The sequence below is a fragment of the Bactrocera latifrons genome, unplaced genomic scaffold (genome assembly GCF_001853355.1).
Source record: "Bactrocera latifrons isolate USDA-ARS-PBARC rearing strain unplaced genomic scaffold, ASM185335v1 scaffold_34, whole genome shotgun sequence".
NCBI lineage: Eukaryota > Metazoa > Arthropoda > Insecta > Diptera > Tephritidae > Bactrocera > Bactrocera latifrons.
The window spans coordinates 681176-702219 of record NW_017536979.1 but is presented as its reverse complement, the minus strand read 5'-3'; the positions used below and the strand labels follow the sequence as shown (position 1 = coordinate 702219).

The 21044-nt window shown below is 39.6% G+C and overlaps 4 protein-coding genes across 5 annotated transcripts in view; 2 read left to right on the top strand and 2 right to left on the bottom strand.

The window, feature by feature from the left end:
* The first annotated feature begins 285 nt into the window (after window positions 1–285).
* Window positions 286–2891, top strand: LOC108971368 (clusterin-associated protein 1 homolog). The gene is made up of 4 exons (XM_018937368.1): window positions 286–635; window positions 695–1276; window positions 1334–2713; window positions 2774–2891. Exons 2-4 carry the CDS (start codon window positions 1255–1257, stop codon window positions 2881–2883), a joined length of 1512 nt encoding a protein of 503 aa, XP_018792913.1. The 5' UTR covers window positions 286–635; window positions 695–1254; the 3' UTR covers window positions 2884–2891.
* A 97-nt stretch (window positions 2892–2988) lies between these two features.
* LOC108971367 overlaps window positions 2989–21044 on the bottom strand; it is a 46910-nt gene continuing 28854 nt past the window's right edge. The window contains exons 2-6 of the mRNA XM_018937367.1: window positions 18311–19403; window positions 18134–18255; window positions 4032–4149; window positions 3841–3960; window positions 2989–3743 (exon numbers count right to left, since the gene is read on the bottom strand). Of these exons, the coding sequence (XP_018792912.1) occupies window positions 3261–3743; window positions 3841–3960; window positions 4032–4149; window positions 18134–18255; window positions 18311–19312 (1845 nt within the window). The 5' untranslated portion in view covers window positions 19313–19403 and the 3' untranslated portion in view covers window positions 2989–3260. The remainder of the gene's footprint in view (window positions 3744–3840; window positions 3961–4031; window positions 4150–18133; window positions 18256–18310; window positions 19404–21044) is intronic.
* Window positions 4514–7952, top strand: LOC108971366 (protein phosphatase 1H). 2 transcript variants are annotated; one of them, XM_018937366.1, is made up of 5 exons: window positions 4514–5694; window positions 5945–6668; window positions 6731–6899; window positions 6964–7623; window positions 7678–7910. In XM_018937366.1, exons 1-5 carry the CDS (start codon window positions 5333–5335, stop codon window positions 7686–7688), a joined length of 1926 nt encoding a protein of 641 aa, XP_018792911.1. In that variant the 5' UTR covers window positions 4514–5332; the 3' UTR covers window positions 7689–7910. The 2 variants fall into 2 exon arrangements, with proteins under 2 accessions (XP_018792911.1, XP_018792910.1); XM_018937365.1 differs by having other exon boundaries at window positions 4515–5694; window positions 7823–7952.
* On the bottom strand, window positions 13119–17667 carry LOC108971365 (ribosomal protein S6 kinase 2 beta). The gene is made up of 2 exons (XM_018937363.1): window positions 15276–17667; window positions 13119–15185 (listed from the first exon to the last, which is right to left on the bottom strand). Exons 1-2 carry the CDS (start codon window positions 17266–17268, stop codon window positions 14563–14565), a joined length of 2616 nt encoding a protein of 871 aa, XP_018792908.1. The 5' UTR covers window positions 17269–17667; the 3' UTR covers window positions 13119–14562.

The following is a 21044-nucleotide window of genomic DNA, read 5'->3' as shown; positions in this document are numbered from 1 at the left end:
TTTTGGTTTTTTTTATTTATTTCGTTTTAATTCATCAATTTTTTATTTAATAATATTTTGTTTCAACTTTAGTACCAATTTTTTTATTTGAATTATTACCTATTTAATATCAATAACATCTCACATGCATCACAAATGTACTTACATAGCACATATATATGTATTTACAACAATAACACACACGGCAGCAATTACAACTGATTTTTTTTATTTCACGACGCCGTCATTACAAAGAAAATAAAACGCAGCGCGACGTAGCCTAAAGTGTTCGTGTGGGTGAGTGCATACCTGTGTGTGTCATTTACACACTTGTCGACTTCGAATTCGAAACCCATGGTGGGGGCAATGAGCTCCATTCAACCATGTCGCTGGCTGCTCTCCAATGGTTGGTTGGCGACCGCAACATGTTGGCAAGCGAACAAAACACAACATTGAGGGGGCAATTGTGTGCAGAAGGGGGCGGTGGCAAAGTTTTATGACAACAGAGAGCGCATGCAGCCGCTTCTAGCGTGGAGAGGTGTTCATGCCGCTTTTTGGCGCTTTGGTCTATGTCAATGCAATATTGCGCAACATTTTACGAATTGCAACATGTTGCCGAAACATTGAAATCAATATTGGTGTGGAATTGTGTTAAGGTTAACATGTTATGTTTCCAGCCTTCAGCATTAACCGTAAATAATTTTCGTTAAGCCAGCTGAAACCGAAAAATATAGGAAGGTGAAAATGATTCTCGTTTACTAACGCTGCTGAAGGCATTCAAAGCCGGCCGAGAGCCTTGTGAGAAAATACCATATTGCTAACAAAGAGTCTACTTAAATTATGATTTAAGTTAAGGTTTTATAAGATCCGAAATGAAATCAGTTCCCACGTCGTGTTGTATGTTCCTTAGTACCAAATCCACTACCTGAGTTAGTGCTATGGAGTTTCATTGCTCTAAAGTTAGTTGGCGATGAACTCGTTTGTACAAGAAACTATAAAACAGGCGATAGGAATGGTGTACATAAATCCAAGACTCTTTCCACGAAAATTAAGTGTTCTCTTTTACGTTTTTAAGGGTTAAACTGTTAACATTCTGCAACTTGTTGCATTTAAAACTTGCGCTACCATGCTAACAACGTATCCTAGCAACGCGCAAAAAGGATGTGTGGTAAACAAACATTTTTCAAGCCACAACAAACCAGTAAGAGCTCTGAAGTGAATGGTTGAAGAATTTTGCGAAAACTTGCGAGTTTAATTGGAAATAAGAGGAAAACAATGTCGTTCAAGGATGTGCGCGGTAAGTGAAGTATTTGATAGAAGTTTTAGAATTTTTCCGACCTTCTTCTATACACAGACCTCGCTGAGCACCTCAAACTACTTGGCTATCCGCATGCATTCCCACTACAGGCACTCGCCAATAATTTCGGAAGCCTCGCCTCATTCCATGTGGTCGCCGAGGTGTTGCAATGGTTCGCGAGTCTGCTTGAGCCCGGTGCTGTGCTCGCTGGAAGCGTGGATACCGAAAACGACCGCGTGCTGCTCATACGCTCCGCTACTGAGTTTTTCGTAACCAAATCAGCCATCAAGCTGAATCCGCGCAAACTGTATGCCTCCACCGCAGTTACTGCGGCAGAGCTGCAGAAAATCACGCGTCTGCTGATAGCCCCACGTCAGTCGGCGGAGGACAAGGATGAGGAGGAGAACTACCGCAGTCTCAATCAGGTCGATATCGGCGATAAAATGGATGATCTGCGGCGCGCACGCGAACTCTCTGCGGACTTAACGCAACGCGGTGCAACGCTACAAGACCTGCTCGCCAAAGAGATGCTGCATAGAGAAGCACGCCTGGCACAGGCCAATCGTCCGATGGAATTGTCTTCGGCTGAGCGCACGCTGAAGAATGCCATTGCAGCCGCACAGCTGAAACTACAATCCAGCCGCGCACAGCTGGAGAATGCACGCGTGGAAATGAATGCGCTCTCTTCGAAGCTGCAACGCAAACGCGCCGAGCTGGAACGCACTAAACAGCGCTTAGAAGCATTGCAGAAAATACGACCCGCGCACATGCAGGAGTTCGAGGAATGTGAGAAGGAGCTGCAGGCATTGTTCCAAAAATACTTCTTGCGTCTGCATGTGCGCGATGCCTTGCGTGCACAGTACGAGGCACGCACCAAGCGTAGCACCCCGGTGGCCTCGCCGCTACTTCAGAAACCGCAAGAATCATCAATGCCCTTTATACCAGAGGGTTTGATAGAGGACGATGATGATAATAACGGCGAAGAGGAGCTTGATGGCAGCGGCGTGCTGCGCCGCGCCAATTTTGGACTTGATGCTGAGATTCCGGACATCCGCGATGAGGATATGATGTTGCGCAACAGAAAATCTTATAACGAGTTTATGGATGAGACGACGCGCCGCATGAGCAAGCGACCGGGGACGGCGACTTCCCGAAATGGTCGCCCGATAACAGGACGTGCGCGACGGCCAACAGGCGTCAATCAGGGTGATCGCGCCATAATTGATGATGGAGGCTCGGCTGACGTAGGTCCGTTGGGGAACACGCTAAGTAATCGTGCCGCTTTGGGCGGTGAGGATGACGATGATGAGAGCTCATTCGGAAGTTCTGATAGTGAGTTGGGCATGGGTGATCTACTCAACATGGGGCGAGGACCGCCCCCAAGCGGTCTTTTGAGCAACCTCAATGCTGAGTTGGGGAACTTTGTCGACGATGATTGTAAGTGAAATGTGGAAAAGAGTTCTCAAGCGATACATATACCTGTGTTATAATTTTTAGTTGATCTCAATTCGATGGACGATATAAGCATCTCGAAGATCACCGGTGAGCTACCAATGCGTCCAAAGACGGCAAGCAAGCCCGAACACCACAGTGACGAGGACTTCTAGAATGCAACGTGCAGTGTGCAGATGGCCTGGAGATTTTACAGACGACTTCTTGGTGTTTTTCTTATCCGTATACATGCATACATTTATTTTTATATCAATATTTGAAACCTACATTTATTGTACAACATACAAAATGTGCGGCTTGCCTGCGTGCAAAGCTACATCGTCGAATAAACTAAATAATAAGTTTATAATATAAAGTTATTTACAATAGCAAATATGAAATAAGACATACATATAATACAGTTATAAAGTTAGGTATGTATTATTGTTCATTTAACGGTTCCCCGGATCAATGCAGTATAATCCATTAGAATGACTCGACTCGACTCCAAACCACACCGCTTAATTTCTCATCAGCGCAAGCTGCCACACGACTACATCACCACATCGCGGCAAACGATTTTCGTTTTGGACGATGAGCGCGAACGTTGCTTGCCATATGTCTCGCTGGCCGTCGTCGACGAAGACGAGTAGTCCACATGACTGCCCGGCTGGCTGTTGGTCTGCTCTTGGCGCGCCAAGAAATTGTCTGCTATGTCGCGATCAAGCCCTGTATACTGAAAAGCTTCATTGTCGATGACATCGGCTTCAGACTTGCGTCGCTGACGGCGATTGGCGTCCATTTTACCAGCACGTAGTGGTGGTGGTCCAGGACGCCGACGTCGGTTCGGTGGCCCAGCCGATTTGTTGCTCTTTTGTGTGCGATATGTACCACTGAGTGCAGAGCCAGTGGGTGCGTACACTACGGAGCCTGGACGCATGTATGGCAGCGTGTAGGCCATGGGCGCGCGATAAGGGATGCCAGGTACGACCATGGCGCCCGACATTGGCGGCACAGGTGGAGGTGTGGCCAACATCTGGGAAAAAGATATAAAAGTTATATTTTGCAATTCGCGTTATTGCAAATAAATTGCTAAAATAAGTTCGTAAATAAAAGAAGAAAAAATAGCTTACGGTCGTGCTACCAGCCGGAATCAACATGATTGGTCGATTGCCGCCCGTTTGTGCCAAGTTACGTGAGCTGCCCATCTGTGCTGCGTACATCCACATGGCTGCCAATTTTTCGGCGTTTTCCTGACATTTAAATTTTTTTATTATTTTCATTGTTTTGGAAAAAGTATTTTATAAAAAAATCTATCTTTTACCTTTTCACTACCAGTTAGGGACATAGCTTTAATATATTGATCCACTTTCTCTTGATCCAATACAACACTTCCAGTATTTGAGTTAATAATAACATCTCGCAAATCTGTACTTTCATTTCTGAAACACAAGCAAAAAAATTATAAAAATAAAATAAATAAATAATATTGTTATAAATATTTTTTTTTTAACTAAATTGAATATTTAATATTTTTACATTAAAAACAAAGTAAATTGTATAAAAGAAATCGTTAAGTTTATACGAAATTGAATAAAAATGTAGTTTAGAAAAAAATATAAGGAACTATTTTATTTGCTTATATTTAAGAAGTTGCCTTCCACTGTTATCGATAATAATCGATATCTAACATTAACCATTTTACTATAACTCTGATTGAACTGTTCATTTATATAAAAGTCAAGCGAAAACCTTATCGAATCAAATAAAACATCAAACGAGTTTTCAGAACAACTAGTTAAGTGCAGAACCAAATTTTCAGTACAAAACGAAAGTTCCTTTTGTCAAAAAAGCATTGTTGTGGAACTTTTAGAAGCTTGTCGCGAAAGCTCTACATTTGACATTTCATTTAGCGATTGCAATTTGACGTTTTCCATTGTCAACGAAAAATAAAAGAGCTGAAAGCACGAATTATTCAGAGAAGTGAAAAATCGCACAAGCAGAAAAAGCAAGTGGGCCAGGAAGAAAACACTAATTTTTATAGTAAATTTCTTTTCAACGTATCCATTTATAAAAATCTACAAACTATTCTGCTGTGTCCGTTGCTGCGAAAGTGATTTGGAAATCTATAGTGCTTTATTGATTACTGCGAGTGCTGACGAAAAACAAACACGGACGTGGTGGCAGCGGTTGCAGTGGCAGTGGTTGGCTGGCTGGCGCACAGCGAAAAGTGGACAATACAATACAGTGGCAAAGTCACGAGCAGTGTAAAAGGTGGCGAGAACAAAAACACGCATTGAGCTACCAAGGAAACGGGTGTGCGACGGAAGAAGCGCATTGTACACATCAAGTTACATTGTTAGCATAAGCAGCCAACAAAGGAATTAGTTGATTTTTTTCTATCGGCTTCGCGATCTTTTGCAGTAATTTGGAGACACAATTACGTTGACGTGTGCAAGTGCTCCGTAAGCAAAAGCAATATTGCTTGTAAGCAACATATAGCTTGCTGCCGAGTATTTGTTGTTATTTTACACATCATTTAGCAGCTGTCAGCGAGCTAAAATTGTGCGGTAAACATTCTGTGAATAAATTTCTTGCTGCCGCACTTGGCAGAAACGCGCAAAGATGTCAAACATGTTTAGCATAACTAATATTAAAAACCGATTTATTTCGGTTATCGCACCAGATATACCGCCGCTGCCATCGACACACAGCCATCAGCTGCATCGCGGTAACATCAGCGGCACTCCATCAAATTACCAGTTGCGTATGGCACATCAACAGAAAAAACCAGACAAATTCGCCTATGCGCGGCCACCATTTTTGCAACTCTTGACCATCGACGAATTGCGTGCCTCAGCTGATCACAATGTGCGCCCCATAATTGTACCCCGTGACATCACTTTGCTGCCGTGGGGCACTGGATATGCCGAGTGCGTTAATTCCGGAAAATCAGAGTGGAACGAAGATCAGGCTGCATTCGCCAGGCAAGTGCAAATTCATAAATTACATCCAAAAACTAAATATGGCAACACAAGTCAAACAATCTTATCGCTGTTGTTACAACCTAAAATTGTTCAGCTCTTCAACAGTGCTGACTCAACGCTTATCAGTTTGTTTTGCTTGCCTAATTCCATGTAGTGTCTGTGATTTATTCAAAGGAAAAGCAACAAAAGCGATAAGCTGAACCAATTTTCATTGTTATTTGAGCTAATTGTTTATGTTTTATGCAAATAGGCAAGTGCTGTCGGATCCCACACACTCTCACCCGGACTTACCATATACATACTATGGTATTTTTGATGGGCATGCAGGGTATGGTGCCGCTTTGGCTGCCTCCCATCAATTCCATCATATTTTACACGAGAAACTGGTAGATTGCTTAGAATTGCTGCTTCCTCGTGATGAAGACGCCGCTAATTCGAAACAAGATAGTAGCTTTCCCCATCCCAGTCATTTCCAGCGACGCGTATCAAAGGATGAGCTCATCATCGGCGCACTGGAGAGCGCCTTCTTCAACATGGACGCGCTCATTGCACAGGATCGTGATCGATATCGTGATGCGGGTGGTTGCACCGCTTGCGTTGCATTATTCATCAATGGCAAATTGTTTGTAGCAAATGCTGGCGACAGTCGTGCCGTGCTTAGCCAACGCAAAAGTAAGTCCATTGAAAAGAACAAGGCAACAACTGGTGCAATTACAAATGCTGACAATGGCACGGGCGCCCAAGAAGTATTTGCGGTGCCATTCTCGTTCGATCACACCCCAGAGACAGAGCGCCAACGGTTGCTCACTGTAGCGCGCTTGAAGCCACATCTGATGGAAAAACAGTACGCTGCCATGGAGTACGCCAAACGGCCACATATGAAGGATTTGGGCCAGCGCATACTCTGCCGTCAAGGTACCATGAAAGGTTGGACGTACAAGACGTTGACGCGCGACGACTTGCGCATGCCTGTTGTGAGTGCTTATTACTATTTAACTTTCTGCAATTTTCTAACCTCTTTTATCGTGTTGCACAGGTGACAGGCGAAGGCAAGCGTAGCCGATTGCTGGGCACACTGGGCGTAACGCGCGGATTTGGCGACCACGATCTCTTAGCCATCAACACAGGCACCCAAATCAAACCATTTCTCACACCCCATCCGGAAGTGGTCATACGCGATCTTTCCAAAATTGTCAGCATTCCAGGTGAGCGCCCTACATGGAACTACTCGTATAAACTCTTTTACGTTATTACTTTCTCAATTTGCAGATGAAAATAACGAGGATGGCGACTATGGTATACTAGTAATGGCCACCGATGGTCTTTGGGATGTGTCCGAGAACGACGCCGTCGCACGCACCGTTTTCCAAACACTCGACAAATATCCCACGGAGAAGCACCGCTACACAATGGTGGCACAGGAGCTGGTGGCTCGAGCGCGTGGCAAAATAAACGACTCAGGACATTGGCGATTGGCCGACAGCAAAGCCGCCGCAACAGTCGATGATATTTCAGTAATTGTGATTCCCGTCTATCAGTATTACAAAGAACACGTCGAGTGGGAGAAGAGATGCGCACAAGTGCTGCAGGAGCGACGGGCTAAGGTCACACAAAGTGCCACCGAAGCGTGCGAGGATGAGTCCCTGCTGGTAAATGGTGTCACAAAGGCGCTGGTGGAAGTAGAGCATGACGATGCAGAGGAAGAGGAGGAGGTAGTCGTCGAAGTGAATAGACAACAAGCACAAGCCACCGTCGAGTTGGAGGCGGATGCGTCTCAAAAAGCAGAGTGTAGCGACCAGACAGACCCGCTCAGTGCACACCAATCGGCTGAGAAGGATGTCAAGGATTTAATAGAGCATGAATTGAGCGCAGCCATGTCAGCTCTAGACGCCACTGAGAGTGCAGTGGATGATAAAAAAGAGGCAAAAGGTAAGTGAGATTCCATGCCAATAGTCTATAATCCCAGATTTTTGTCTTTTAAAGGCGTTGTATAAGAGCACGTGGCGCTTGCCGACGCGCTGAAGAGGCTCAAATATCCCATTGCAAGTGGAGATAATTAGTTGATTATCTATCAAAATTGAACAACTGTTACACTCCCGTATCTCTCTCTCTCTATCTGCTATTACAGAATCGTCTGTTACCACGCCAGAGAAGACGTATAAAGCACAGCAGCCGCAGCAGCAACAACAACACCAACATCATCGCAATCGTAATCGCAAAGACAAACGTTGAGGGAATGAAAAACGTACGCCAACAAAGCGTACACCAATATTTTCTACTATATACATAATAATAAGTACATAGAGAACAAACTTAACTAGTTAATGAATAAACGCACTTAATTTGAAAACCAAACAATGAGTTAAACGGAAAACATAAAAATGTAGCGTAGAGAAGGTCGACCAAGCAAGGTTGCCAAGCGAAACTTACTCAATCATTACCAGAGAGCGAAACCAACATTAGATTTATACAAACACTTATTTATTTTACTCAAAATCCAATAATTTACAAATGTACTCGCGCTCGACCGCATCCTGTGAGTTGATGAGGTAACAGTAATTTATCAGATGCGAAAACTTCAAATTACAAGAAAACTTTAATGCCGTTAAACAGAAAATGTAAACATGTGTTTTCGCAAAAAAATAATAATAAATCGAGATGTTCGAAAATCAATTAATCAAAATTAAAAATTGTAATACTTCAAGATTTATGAAAATAAATTACTAGTTTTATTAAAAAGCGCTTTTCAAATTATTTGTATATTGTATATGTGGGCTCTCTTTGGGTAAACCGCCAGACTTTAATTTCATCTTAATCTTGTGGCATGCTCAAAAGATTTCTTTCGTGTCAAAGGCGATACTCAAGAAGACAAAATTCAACGATTGCTACAACAGCCAATTCCATCTTACGGGAGTTGGCCCGCATTTTTATCCGGTTAAGGAGTGTGAAGTACTGCTTTCACCAGACTAAATAAGAAAGCAAAGCTTATGGATCTTCCTGTGAAAGAGGGCAAAACAAAATATCCCCTGTAATCAACCAAACAGTCGTCGCACGCGTGTCTAGGCTCCCACGTCACTGTTGACAGTAATAACTTCAAAGTCGTAGATAATTTGGCCTATCATGTAACCGGTATTAACACCAACAACACAGATCGAAATACAACTCAGAATAACTCTTACCAACAGGTGCTACTTCGAACTGAGTAGGCAATTGAGAAGTAAAGTTGTCTTTCGACGAACAAAGATCAAATTCTACCAATAACCCATCATCCCCGTCCAGCTGTATAATGCAGATGCATGGACGATGACAACTGATGATGAGTCGGAGAGAAAGCTTCTGCAGAAGATTTATGGTGCCGGGTGAAGCATTGGAAGAGCAAGACCTACACTACAAATATATATGCAATGTATATGCTCTGTGCCCAGGGATTCAGAAATAGCAAAAGTCAATATATGAATTAACAGCCATTTGTGCAGGAAACTCATATGTGTTGATATTGTAGGTAATATATTTATGGAAAATAATAAACTAAAGAATAGCCTTCGAGAGTTTACAGCACTCTCCTGTTTTCCTGAAAAATAAACCTTTGCCGTCACTTAAAGAGCCTAAATCGGTGTCGGTGCCTTGTCAGATCTTTTCAAAGCAATAATTCCAAAACTGAGTTAGATGTTCAAAATAATAACCGCATATATGAAATAGAATCGGCTGTTGGGTCATCCTTAAGTAAAAAAATCAACATTGTCAACACTAGAGCAACTTTTAAAAGCAGTGCTTTTCTATATCCCACTGATCCATACCGGCATTGAGTCCAACTCAACTCGAGTTTACTACTGCGAGCCATACGGCTCAATCCAAAATTTCAAATTTCCTTTCGGTAAGATGTAAGGCATGTAATGTACATATGGATCCATCTTCAGACCACAAACAAAACGCCCTCAATTTTAGCTGGTCGCAACACTCCAATTTTATATTAAAGCACGGACTGCACGTTTATCCTACCTGACATGAAAAACTTTATGGACTCAGCCCAGCTTTATCAACCTTTCTCGGACTGACGAAGCAAAAATTTTGGTTCAACCCGAAACATGTGCTCTAATACGCTATTTAAACTATTTCACAATTGAATTGACACTGCGGCAACGCCGGCATATACATATGTACATACATTTTGCAATCGGACCGTGACGATTACTGATTACACGTCTCATCAAATGTTTGACAATGGCACATTAATAACGGTAATAAAGAATTTCCTGGTCGCAAAGCTGTTATCTTGAGGTTTCTTATAAATGTGTGAGGAAATTAAAAACACCGATAAGACCTTATCAAAGGAAGTTGATAGCTCAACGAATTGTGTGGCAACTGATACTGCGGTCAATTGCTATCTCTCTCTCCTCTTAACTTGTAAAAGAGGAATAAGACATTATAAGTAACTAAGATAGTATATTTTATAATTTATTAAACAATATAAATATTATGCTAATAACCAGGGTTGCCAATTTATCAATTGAAAAAACATCTTGGATTAAAAATTATTTTAATTAAAAATTTTAATTTTTAGTATTTCACTTTTTAATTCCGATTTTGGGATTGTACAACGCGTGTTACGAAATGGGAAAAATATAAATTCTAAACAATTTGTTTTTAATTTTAATTAACGTATATTCTTTACACTTAAGAAAAAAAAACTTTCCGGTTAAAAAATTTAACTAAAGTATTTTTTAATGCTTAATTTTATAATGCATAAATATTAATATAAATAAATATGTATATAATAAAAATAATAAATTAATAGTTTATAATTTAATTCAAACTAATTTTTCTTCAATAAAAGATTTTTCGTAATTTTTTAATATATCAACTTTATTCAATCGAATAATTAATTGTTTAAAATAAAGAAAACATGTAGCTTTTATTAATTTTAAATTCATTTAATAATCTGCTCTTCATTGTTTTTGTTTTTTTTTTACTTGTATTCTTGCTGTTTGCTATTAATATATAGTAAATCTGGAATATTTAATGTGGGAAAATACACAACTTTTCACATGCTGACCAGCTGCATTTATTTTTTTGCCAGCTGTACCCTTTTTGTTGTTTTTTCAAAGCATTTAATGAAGTGCGCGGCTGTGAATATTTGTTATTGTTATTGTTGCTTTTGTTTTTATTTCTTCCACAAATTAGCACCGCATATGGCAATGTATGTGCATGCATGTATGTATGTAGCGCATAATTGAAATACGAGCAGCAGCAGCAGTTGTTGTTTTTGTAGAATTCACTAAATATTTAAAATCTAAATGCAAATGGTAAAGATTTTCCTAGCGCTGAATATGTTAATGAATACATTAAACGATTTCAAACGAATTAACTAAAATTAATACACTGTTATAAGACAGTTGCACATTTGCATGTATGTTTGTATGTATGTATGTAAATGCTTATATAATACAATAAGAAGTATGGAAAGATATAAAATGCGTTTCCAAAGTGTTGGTAAATATTAGTTTTTTACAAAAATGTCACACAAAACATCAAAATTTTAAATATAATACTTGGTAAAATGTTAACAATTAAACGAGTGTTTTTGTTCTTGTTGTAAAATGCATTAAAATATACCTATACATACATATTGTATACGTATGTGTGTGTGTGCGTGCGAGTTAGGCGCATAAAAATATATGAAGTATGTTTGCACAATAATTGTAGAGTGAATTGACAACTTAGTGGGTGTGAATATATACTATATGTATGTATGTATGTATGTTTGTTTGTTAGTTTGTTTTACATGCGAATTTCTTGCTTAATTGAACGTTAGAAAAAACAATAATTGTATTTGTTTTATAAATTTTGCATGGAAGCAACTTGTTGCAAAAATTTGCAGTTTTTTCACCGTTTTTTTTCACTCAAATTAGACTTTTTATTTGGCTATTTGGTTTGTGCCTCGGCGCTGATACGACAAATGCTAGCCAGCGGCGAGCAGAAAGTATGTGATAATTAGCGTCTATGTTTACTTTTTTATTTACTTTTATAATTTTTTATTATTTTTGTTACTTATTGTGCGCATAGGTTGCGTTTTGTGATAAATGACAGGCGTAGGTGACAGAGCGATTGCCGTATCAGTGCCAGAAGAAATCAGCTTTTAATGCTTTGAAAGATGTTTTTTGTCTTAATATTTCCGCTTTTGAGAATTTAAAATATTCTACTTGGCAAGTTGTATGTGTCTATGTATGCTTATGCTATTTCTTTTTTATATTTCGATAAAAGCGCTTAAAACGACCCTCTTCTTAAGTGAAATTTATGCACTAAAGAAAGAAATGCAAAAGAAAAGCGTTACAACAATTGAAACAAAAGTGTTTTGAAGTGAATTTTATGCGGTTTACTTTGTAAGTTTGTGTGTAGTATGCGGTCCTAAAAGCAATGAGGGTTTACAACAATTGGTCTTTAATTTCTGTTTTCATAAATTTACCCGCACCACTGATGAGACCGCTTGCTTCACACTTTATCATGGCACTGAATTTCCTATATTCATTAAATTAGTTTTTTTTTTTGTGTTTTTTGTTTTACAAATTCTTCAGCAGTTGGCTCGTTCCAAAATCTCATTTTATAGACAAGTTTGTTTAAATCTTTGCAAATTTCAACAATATCTACATATGCAAAAGGCATGCGTATGCATGTATATGCAAATATGTGTGTGTTAGCCTACATTTGCACAAAATATGTGTATATATGTATATATGTATTTTTTATGTATAAACTGCAACAGTTTTTATGCAAATTTTATTTTATGTAACACAGAAGTTGCGAAGCTTAAAAGACCGCCCAACAACCCAACTTTATAAATTTCGACAAATGTTGTAGGTATTTATGCAGTTATTACGTCATAATTTTCAAGGTAAGTATGTGGTAGGTAATTATATAAATTCTCTCTAAATATAATTATATACATTTATTAGTTAATCATACCAAATATATGTATATGTATATAGCTAATATATAATATGTTATATGCATTATGTATATATGTATGCATAATATTTGCCTTCTTTGTGTGTATATGTATGTGTATCTATGTATGTACGTATGTATGTGTATTTCTGCTTAGCAATATGCATTTAATATTTAATAAATTGAACTTGTTTAATATATGTTTGTCTGAATATATTTAATGCAAGTTGTTAAAATACTATGCCGACGTCATCGTTTTCTTCATTTAGGTTAACGTAGCTTTTTATGCAAATTTCTTCGGCCCATTTTTACAAATTTACATATGTACACGTGTATGTACGCGCAATTACTATTAACACCAAACCTTCATTACTTTCTTATGTTATCTATTATTTACTTAAATATATATATGTATATATATATATATATACTGTCTCTTATACACATCTAGATGTGTATAAGAGACAGATATATATGTATGTATGTATATATGTTTGTAGTTAGAAGCGATAATGTGATTATATGTATACGAATTACAGCCGAGTTACAAAATGTCAAATTTAAATTCACTAAAACTACAACTGTATCTATCTTAATTGCACGCATTCAATCGCCAATATAATTTGTTCATTAACTTTACTTTACTTTTCTTCTTTTAGTTTGCGTTCAGGAGCAGCAATGCTTGGCATTTTTCCACATGTACATTCACGACTTTGGAAATACAGAAACCGCAAGTGAGTAGGAGAAGTCAGCAACTCATTATTATGACTCCGGAGAGTCCATGCTTACGTAATTAATTACTTACATTACTAGATAAATACTTTCCTCAAATTCTCCCAACAAGTATTTCAAATTGGATTTTTAATATACAAAACAAGTATCACTTTCCAACTGACCACAATATTTCCACATATGTAACTTTCGTCTTTACAAATTAATTGTTCAGCGTTCAGCCGAGCTCACTTCTAGGTTATGTGCGTATGCATGTTTGCAGAGTTTTATACTTATTCTCAAAGGCAAATCACAATCTCGTATTGTTTTCACAATTCAATTTCACTACAATTAAGCGAGAAATTTACAATTTTACCATATTCAATAATTTTATACAAAATATAGGTCTGTCATTTATTATTCAGTAAAATTCCTGCATAATTTTGATTTCAAACGCGGAGTGCTGCAGGTGCACACGTCAAAAATTTGGCAATGGCATGAGAAATTCTTTTGGAATTGTTCTTACGGAAGTTGCCTGAATCTATTTATCGCTGCTACGAACACTAAACGTGGTTGAAATCGTTTTAGAAAATACTTATTTAGAATATGTTTGCAGCTTTTGCTGCGTGTACAGGTATACAATGTTTTCAAGTAATATTGTATTAATTTTTGTTTGTTAGTTGTGATAAGCATTATAACTTTGGCCATTATTTTTGAGTAAGTAGTTATGCAAAAAAATATACTTCTCTTCTTCTTCTTATGTTTATCTTGTTTATAATTTACAATTGTTAATATGTATTGAATCGCATACAAACAACAAGTATTATTTTATAAAATAAATAATTAGTTTGTACGCAAAATCTCGTCACATTTAAAAACGCGCACAGAACACAAACGAACGCACACCAGCTGGTCTCAACGCCCTCTTAATTGGGGCGGGTTGTGTGTTGTGCAGCTGGAAGTCGTGCGTAAGAAGTTGACAAAACGCCTAAAAATATAATTACTCCCCGCCTCTCCTCGCCACTAGATAAATGTTTTATTAATAAATACGCTAACAATGTGCGCCACAGTATAATGATGGCAATTTGCTTCTCCACACACGCACCAACGTTGCTTTTATGGTAAACAAATTTCCATTTAGCACACTAAATGGTTTTTATCTAGCTCACTCCTAGCCCCCCAGCAGGTGATTCATTGAAATTTCGCCAAAAAAATTTACGAGTGCAGGTTGGCTCGGTCTTTGGCACGTCGTTTCGCCAATTTCGACAATTCTACTGGTCCCACATTTGCCGCTTGTGGTATTGCAATTGCGCGAAAAGTCGCATCGACTGCGCCGCGTAGTGCTGCTGTTGCCTCGCGCACAGAATTGGCGTTGGGTTGCGCCACGCCCACACCTCTTTCACCTGTGGCATTGACACCCTTGGCTGACATTTGCGTGGGTATTATCGCGTACTCTGTGAGGCGCACTGAGCCCGCTGACTGTTCGCGCAGCCACGGGTGTTGCAAAATTTGTGCTGCTGTCGGTCTATTCTCCGGCACGATGTGTAGCATTTGGCGTAGCAGATCTTTCACTTCGTGGCCGGTCATCGCCCACCGACTAGAAGTGAAGTCCACATGTCCGGAACCTATCCGCTTTAATATCACATCAGGCGAGTCGTTTGGCGTTGAAGCGAACGGTGTGCGACCCGAGAGCATAATGTAGAGCAACACTCCTAATGACCAGATATCGCAGGCCAGGTCATAACCTTGACGTTTCAGTACTTCTGGCGCCACAAAGTTGGCTGTATAGCATGGTGTCATCAGCAGACCGTTGTCGGCACGCAGCTGCTTTGCAAATCCTGAATATAATTAGTTTGCAATTATCAATACCACTCGCCACAATATGGTGAATTTGTTCTATAATATTTGTTATTTACTTCAGTACTTACCCAGGTCACAAAGTTTTAGAGTCTCCGGCGTTTGCCGCATGCTGGCATAAATCATATTCGATGGTTTTAGATCACGATGCACAACACCATGCTCGTGCAGGTACGCCACAGCTGACACAACCGTCCTTAGCACTGCGCTGGCTTCACTTTCGCACATTTGTCCCACTGCTAGTATGCGATCGAGAAGCTCTCCTCCTTTCAGCAACTCCATAACTAGATACGCAGACGTTACGTCCTCGTACACTGAGAATAGAGTGACAATGTTAGGGTGATTTCCGTATCTCAGCATTATTTCAACTTCTTCCCAACAATCGGCGGAGGTGGACGACGCCGCTGCCGCTGCCTTTTCAATAATTTTAACTGCAAAATGCTTTTTGGTTGAGCGATGCTCACACAAACGGCATACGGAAAATGTGCCGCGTCCTAATTCTTGCAACAAATTGTATTCTGAATGAAAGTTGCCAGGCAGCACACCAGGCAGAGTACGCTGCGGGTTGTGTGCGTGGGGCACATAAGGCGACAGTGGACTGGAATTGTTAGAAGATTCATCCAGTAACACCGGCGCCACAAAACTGAAGCCACGAAAGATTTCATGTGCCGATGCAGAAATTGGACCACCGGGCGAATCATGTGGCGGCTTTGAGGTGTACTCGATATCGAAGTAAAACGCGTCATCTCGCGACACTGCTGGTATAAATGGTGGACGTACTTCTTTCCGCACCAACCTCACCCAGTCAATTGTTGCAAAGAAACAATGCGCTTTAATATCCAGTATGCCGTGTTCTCCAGCACCTAGACGATTTTGGGGATTACGTTTAAATAGTGCACGCAAAAGCGATTGCGCCTCGGGCGATAAGTTTTCGGGCATTCCCAATTTCGAGCGTAATATTTGATTCATTGTTTCTTGACGCGTTTGTCCATGGAATGGCAAATTTCCTGTCAACATTTCGAACATCAATACACCAAAAGACCACCAATCGGCTGCCACACCATGTCCCTTGCGATTCACTATTTCCGGTGCCATATATTCGACGGTACCACAAAAACTATACGTTTTGGAGCCATCCAAAGGCTGCTTCGACAGACCAAAATCAGTAAGCGCTATGTGCCCGTTTTCGTCCAACAAAATATTTTCCGGTTTCAAATCGCGATAAATTATTCCCAATGTGTGCAGGTGATTTAATGCTAAAGCCAATTCAGCCAAATAAAATTTGACATCGTCCTCCGTAAACATCACCTCTTTTGATAATCTTGAAAATAGATCACCACCGCGCAAAAAATCCAATATTAAATACAATTTACCGGGTGTTTGGAAGGCATAGTGCAGTTTCACGATAAACGCATGCCCGACGTCGGCTAAAATTTTACGCTCATTTCTACTACGCACACGGTCCTTGATTTTCAGCGTGGCTTTTTTCAGCACTTTCATCGCGTATAGCGTACCTGCATCCTTGCCAATAACCTTGCGTACTAAAAACACTTTACCGAAGCTACCTTCGCCCAGTACACGCAACAATTCGAATTGTGATGGGTCGGCTTTGTCATGGCCTTCCTTTATTACTTCGCGTAGCTCGAACTCATTTTCGCGCAACTCCCCATCACCCACAGCTGGCGCATAACCTTCCGAATCACTTAAATCCATCAGTTCAGTCGTATCCGCCGTATCGGAGCTGATGTGATGTTGTTCTAATGCAGCTTGTAATGCTGTTTGTTGCACCTGTTGCAAATGTTGTTGCTGTTGCTGTGCCTGCTGCCTGCGCTGGGATGACGTCACGGTGGTCACACCACCACTTTCTTCATCAGTGGGTGTGTGCTCCATCGGTGTCACGGCCAGACTACTACAACCTGACGAAGTGATCTGCATACGCTGGCGCCGCTGCTGCTGGACCAAGGCGCCATTGGCATTGTCCGGATGGGCATTATTTCCGACAGCAATACCTACGCCTAGCTGATGCTGTTGGCGCAAATCTTTATTCAAATCGGCCAGTGGCATTGCGCCGGTGACGCTGATGACCTCCGAAGATGTGGGCGTTTTTAACGTCGCCGTGATCCAATTAAATTGTGCTACGATATTTGTAACTTTCAATATTTTCAACTGCTTTCACTGCGCTTGTAGCTGCTACTGTCAATGCGACGGTGAATTTTGACTACGGTTAGCGGAAGGAAGGCGTGGGCGATATTTTCACAGGTCGTTTTGTTTATTTGTACACAAATATTTGGTTGTTGCACACGTAATTAAAACATTCAAAACACATACGAGACATACCGACGCGACGCTTACGCACTACTATAAAACTTTATACACTCTTTTTACACATTTTTGCATGAACTTTTGCTAAATTGCACGTATTAAATGATTTTTTTCACTTCACTGCTGTTGCTGCTAGCTTATTGTCGGATTCGCACTGGATCGTCAGCGTTTGACAGTTTGCCAAGCGCCGTGCTGCCATATGCGATAAGCGAGCTTTGAATTGAGGAATTACTGAGCGCATGGTGTTTACAGTTGTATAGGGGTATTTGAGCAGACGGGAATGCAAGCAATGTATGGTTATGTAGACATGAGTCATACAATATATTATTATATATTTATATATATTAGGTTATCTGTGCTAGAAATAGGGGTGCAATATGTCAAAAGCACATTTATACCGTCTTTAGTTAAATTGCTTTACTCTGTATTATGAATACTATCTGGCATCTTTCGCAATGATTGTAATAGATTCTCTTGAAGGCAAACGTCAAAACTTTTTGTAAATACCCGCAAGCAACCGGATGCCGAAATTTAGTTTCACAACATTAAAATTACGAATTTTGTGGACTCAAGCGTATTTAACATAATTATAATATTATTTACGTACCTGGAGCATATCTGCAACGCACATCTGTACACCGATACAATACTGACAACAAAGTGTAAAAACAATGCCAAAATTAGACCGGAAGCAGCCGATATCTCACTATTCGCATTCAACAAGTCAAACTAAGAAAAGAGGGCATACTTTATTTCTACATCGTTGGGGCTAATTTCTGCTTACCTTTTCCTCCATTCGGTTGACGTCCCTAGAGAGCCCCACGCCGGAAACAGCCAACGCCAGTGTACTGGTCGCAATGCAAATTAAACTCAGCGCCAGAAACGCTGTTTGTGTCTTCCGTATGCTGACTACGCCCAGCGAACCAGTGATGGCCGCCACCAGGCCAGTCCAAATACCACAACCGGCCGTGGAGAGCGCCGCTTCGCGCACAATCAACAATGAACCGAGCGCCACCAACGTAATGGCCAACATTAGCTGCAATGTACCCAAAACAATTTGCCATGGGAAGGCCGAACAGCAGTCGGCGCTGGACTTGGCACGCCTTTGATATTTCGCCGCTTTCGCCGAATTCGATGAGCTGCCATCGCCATCTTTGATTTTAATCAATTCCGGTGGAAAGCGCTGCTTCTTGCTAATACGCGAATCGAGTGTGTTGGCACGCGAAGCAATTGCGGCCTGCAATTGTTGTTGGAATTCCTCGTGTGTCATCAATTTCGGCTTCTTTGCGTCATCGCCACCGAGGTTTTTACCATTGCCAACGTTATTGGCTGCCACAGAGGCGACCAATGTGGCTGCCGTCAACTTCAGCGGTGGCTTCTGATCGTACACAGGACTTGAGTAAATGTGACTTTGTGTATCTGCTTGTAATTGCTGCATTTGCTTTTGTGGACTCAGCTGTTGTTGTTGGTGGTCGTCGGTGTCACTGCAACCGCTGCTGTTGCGCTGCAATATGGATTTCTGTGAGTTAGTGAGACTGTCATGCTGTGCATTTGTCGTGTTCAAGCTCTGCTCAATGGTGGCGTGCATGAGCTCCTCGCGATTGACGCTGCGATCCACGATCGTGTCCATGCTGTCGACTGTGGAATCGTGCGAATCGATTGTGCGTGCTGGTGATTCGGATTGGCGCACCATATCGTCGCTGTTGTTACTGTCCATGTTCATGCTCATACTTGTGTTGTTGTTGGCGTTATTGAAATTGCTGCTAACCGCTTTAATGTCGTCCATCTTTGTTTGTTATTGGCTCTCGCTCGTTTCGCCAAACTTATTTGCACATCTAAGCTGTTACCGATGGAGTTCCGAACTCGAGTGCGAGTGACTGTAAGTAATTTGAAAGCAATATTAGCAATTATAAAAATTCATAAATTTATTTTGCGATATCTTAGTCTTCATCCAAATATATATAACAGTTGATTGAATAACTTTTTTTTTTTGCTCTTTTTAACGGCAGTGGAAGTGTGTCTCGTGTTATTTTTTCATTACTTTATGTTTAATAACAAATATTCGCACGATTGATTAGCTCGACAAAATCTTTGGAAAGTGAGGTGAGGGCAGTGGTGCCATCTGCATTTGTTCGTAATAAGTGTGCGTTCAAAAATGGATCCTTTATGGCAAGTAAGTAATATTTTTATTTATAACGAATTTTTATGTAACTTTAAGGGGTTTGGCGGGTTTGAAAATCGCAAAAAATCTATTTCTTTTATGATGTTATTAAATTCTACAATACCTCTAGAATATTGTAGTAAATTTTATAGTTGAATTGAGTAATATTTTCGGAGATACAGCTTTCAGAATTTGTGCGCTCTAGGCTAGCTGCGCTAAGTGCTCTGTCTGTAAAAGTGTTTTTCTCGAATTTTTTTTTTTTAATATATAATAAATGGCGAAAACTTGACCAAAAAATTAGATTTTTTGTGCAAAGTCTGAGAAGAAAAAGGAAAAATGTAATATTTCTTATTTTCTTCGTTCAAAACAAGATTTAGATATGTACTAACGGAATATTCTTAGGTTTTTTAATTTTATATTAACCAATAATAAGTTTTGCTGTGTACAACGAGAGCACTCTTTTGTGAGACACCCAGAGAAACGAGGTTTCAACGGTTGAATTTTCAACATTTTTGTATCGAAATTTCAGAAGATATTGTTCAAAAATGTACCTTTGACATAACATATTATATTTTTGAAATATATGATTGCTTATATTAAAAAAAATTGCCTTTTTCCGTATCTCTGAAACCGACCAAACCCCTTAAGGGGTTATATACAGTTACAATTTGAAAAAATCAATTGCGTGGAAGTGCATTTCAAACTTTAAACGTGTTTTCCTCAAAATGGTGTTTTCAAAGACGGCTAATCCTATTAGTCTCAAAATTCAACACGAGGTTTTTAAATATATTTTTTAGAAATTAACATAAAAAATTTTTTTAACCAATAAATATTTCTTTTATAAACAATTTAAATCTGAAATTTTGGTCAAAAATCTTTTTTTTTTAGAAACCGCCATTTTGTTAAAAAACGGTTTTTGCTGATTTCTCCAATTAATAACTAGATTTAACATTACTTTAACGAAATCTGTGTTTTTTTCTTTAATTGCAGATGATTCAGTTCAGAGATATAGTGGTCACCGCAAAACATCTTTTTTGAGAGAAGCTCCCGGAGATCAGCTGTAGTACCTTTCCAAATAAATATTATTACTAATACTAAATCTTACAATACGGCTAGAGGATACCGTAATAGGTGTACAAGTCTTTGGATCAATACAATTTTGAGTTTCTGACGATTTCAGAGTTAAAGTTATCATGTATTTTGCTGAAAAAATTGTTTTGAGGTTATGTTTAAAGTCAAGTCTTTATTATTAACCATTTTTTTATTTTTTTTATTTTTTTTTTTAATTTTTTTTATTGAATTTCATTGATAATACTTCGGAAATTTTGAAAATTTATATTTCCTTCTATTTACACGT

What these genes read in the sequence shown, in the direction of transcription:
- LOC108971368 (XM_018937368.1), top strand. Translation starts at nt 1,255, where the DNA reads ATGTCGTTCAAGGATGTGCGCG. An exon ending in GTCGTTCAAGGATGTGCGCG is followed by an intron (nt 1,277 to 1,333) that starts GTAAGTGAAGTA and finishes TTCTATACACAG; the next exon opens with ACCTCGCTGAGCACCTCAAA. An exon ending in GAACTTTGTCGACGATGATT is followed by an intron (nt 2,714 to 2,773) that starts GTAAGTGAAATG and finishes TATAATTTTTAG; the next exon opens with TTGATCTCAATTCGATGGAC.
- LOC108971366 (XM_018937365.1), top strand. Translation starts at nt 5,333, where the DNA reads ATGTCAAACATGTTTAGCATAACTAATATTAAAAACCGATTTATTTCG. An exon ending in ACGACTTGCGCATGCCTGTT is followed by an intron (nt 6,669 to 6,730) that starts GTGAGTGCTTAT and finishes CGTGTTGCACAG; the next exon opens with GTGACAGGCGAAGGCAAGCG. An exon ending in TGATAAAAAAGAGGCAAAAG is followed by an intron (nt 7,624 to 7,822) that starts GTAAGTGAGATT and finishes CTGCTATTACAG; the next exon opens with AATCGTCTGTTACCACGCCA.
- LOC108971365 (XM_018937363.1), bottom strand. Translation starts at nt 17,268, where the DNA reads ATGCCACTGGCCGATTTGAATAAAGATTTGCGCCAACAGCATCAGCTA. An exon ending in TCTAAAACTTTGTGACCTGG is followed by an intron (nt 15,186 to 15,275) that starts GTAAGTACTGAA and finishes AATTATATTCAG; the next exon opens with GATTTGCAAAGCAGCTGCGT.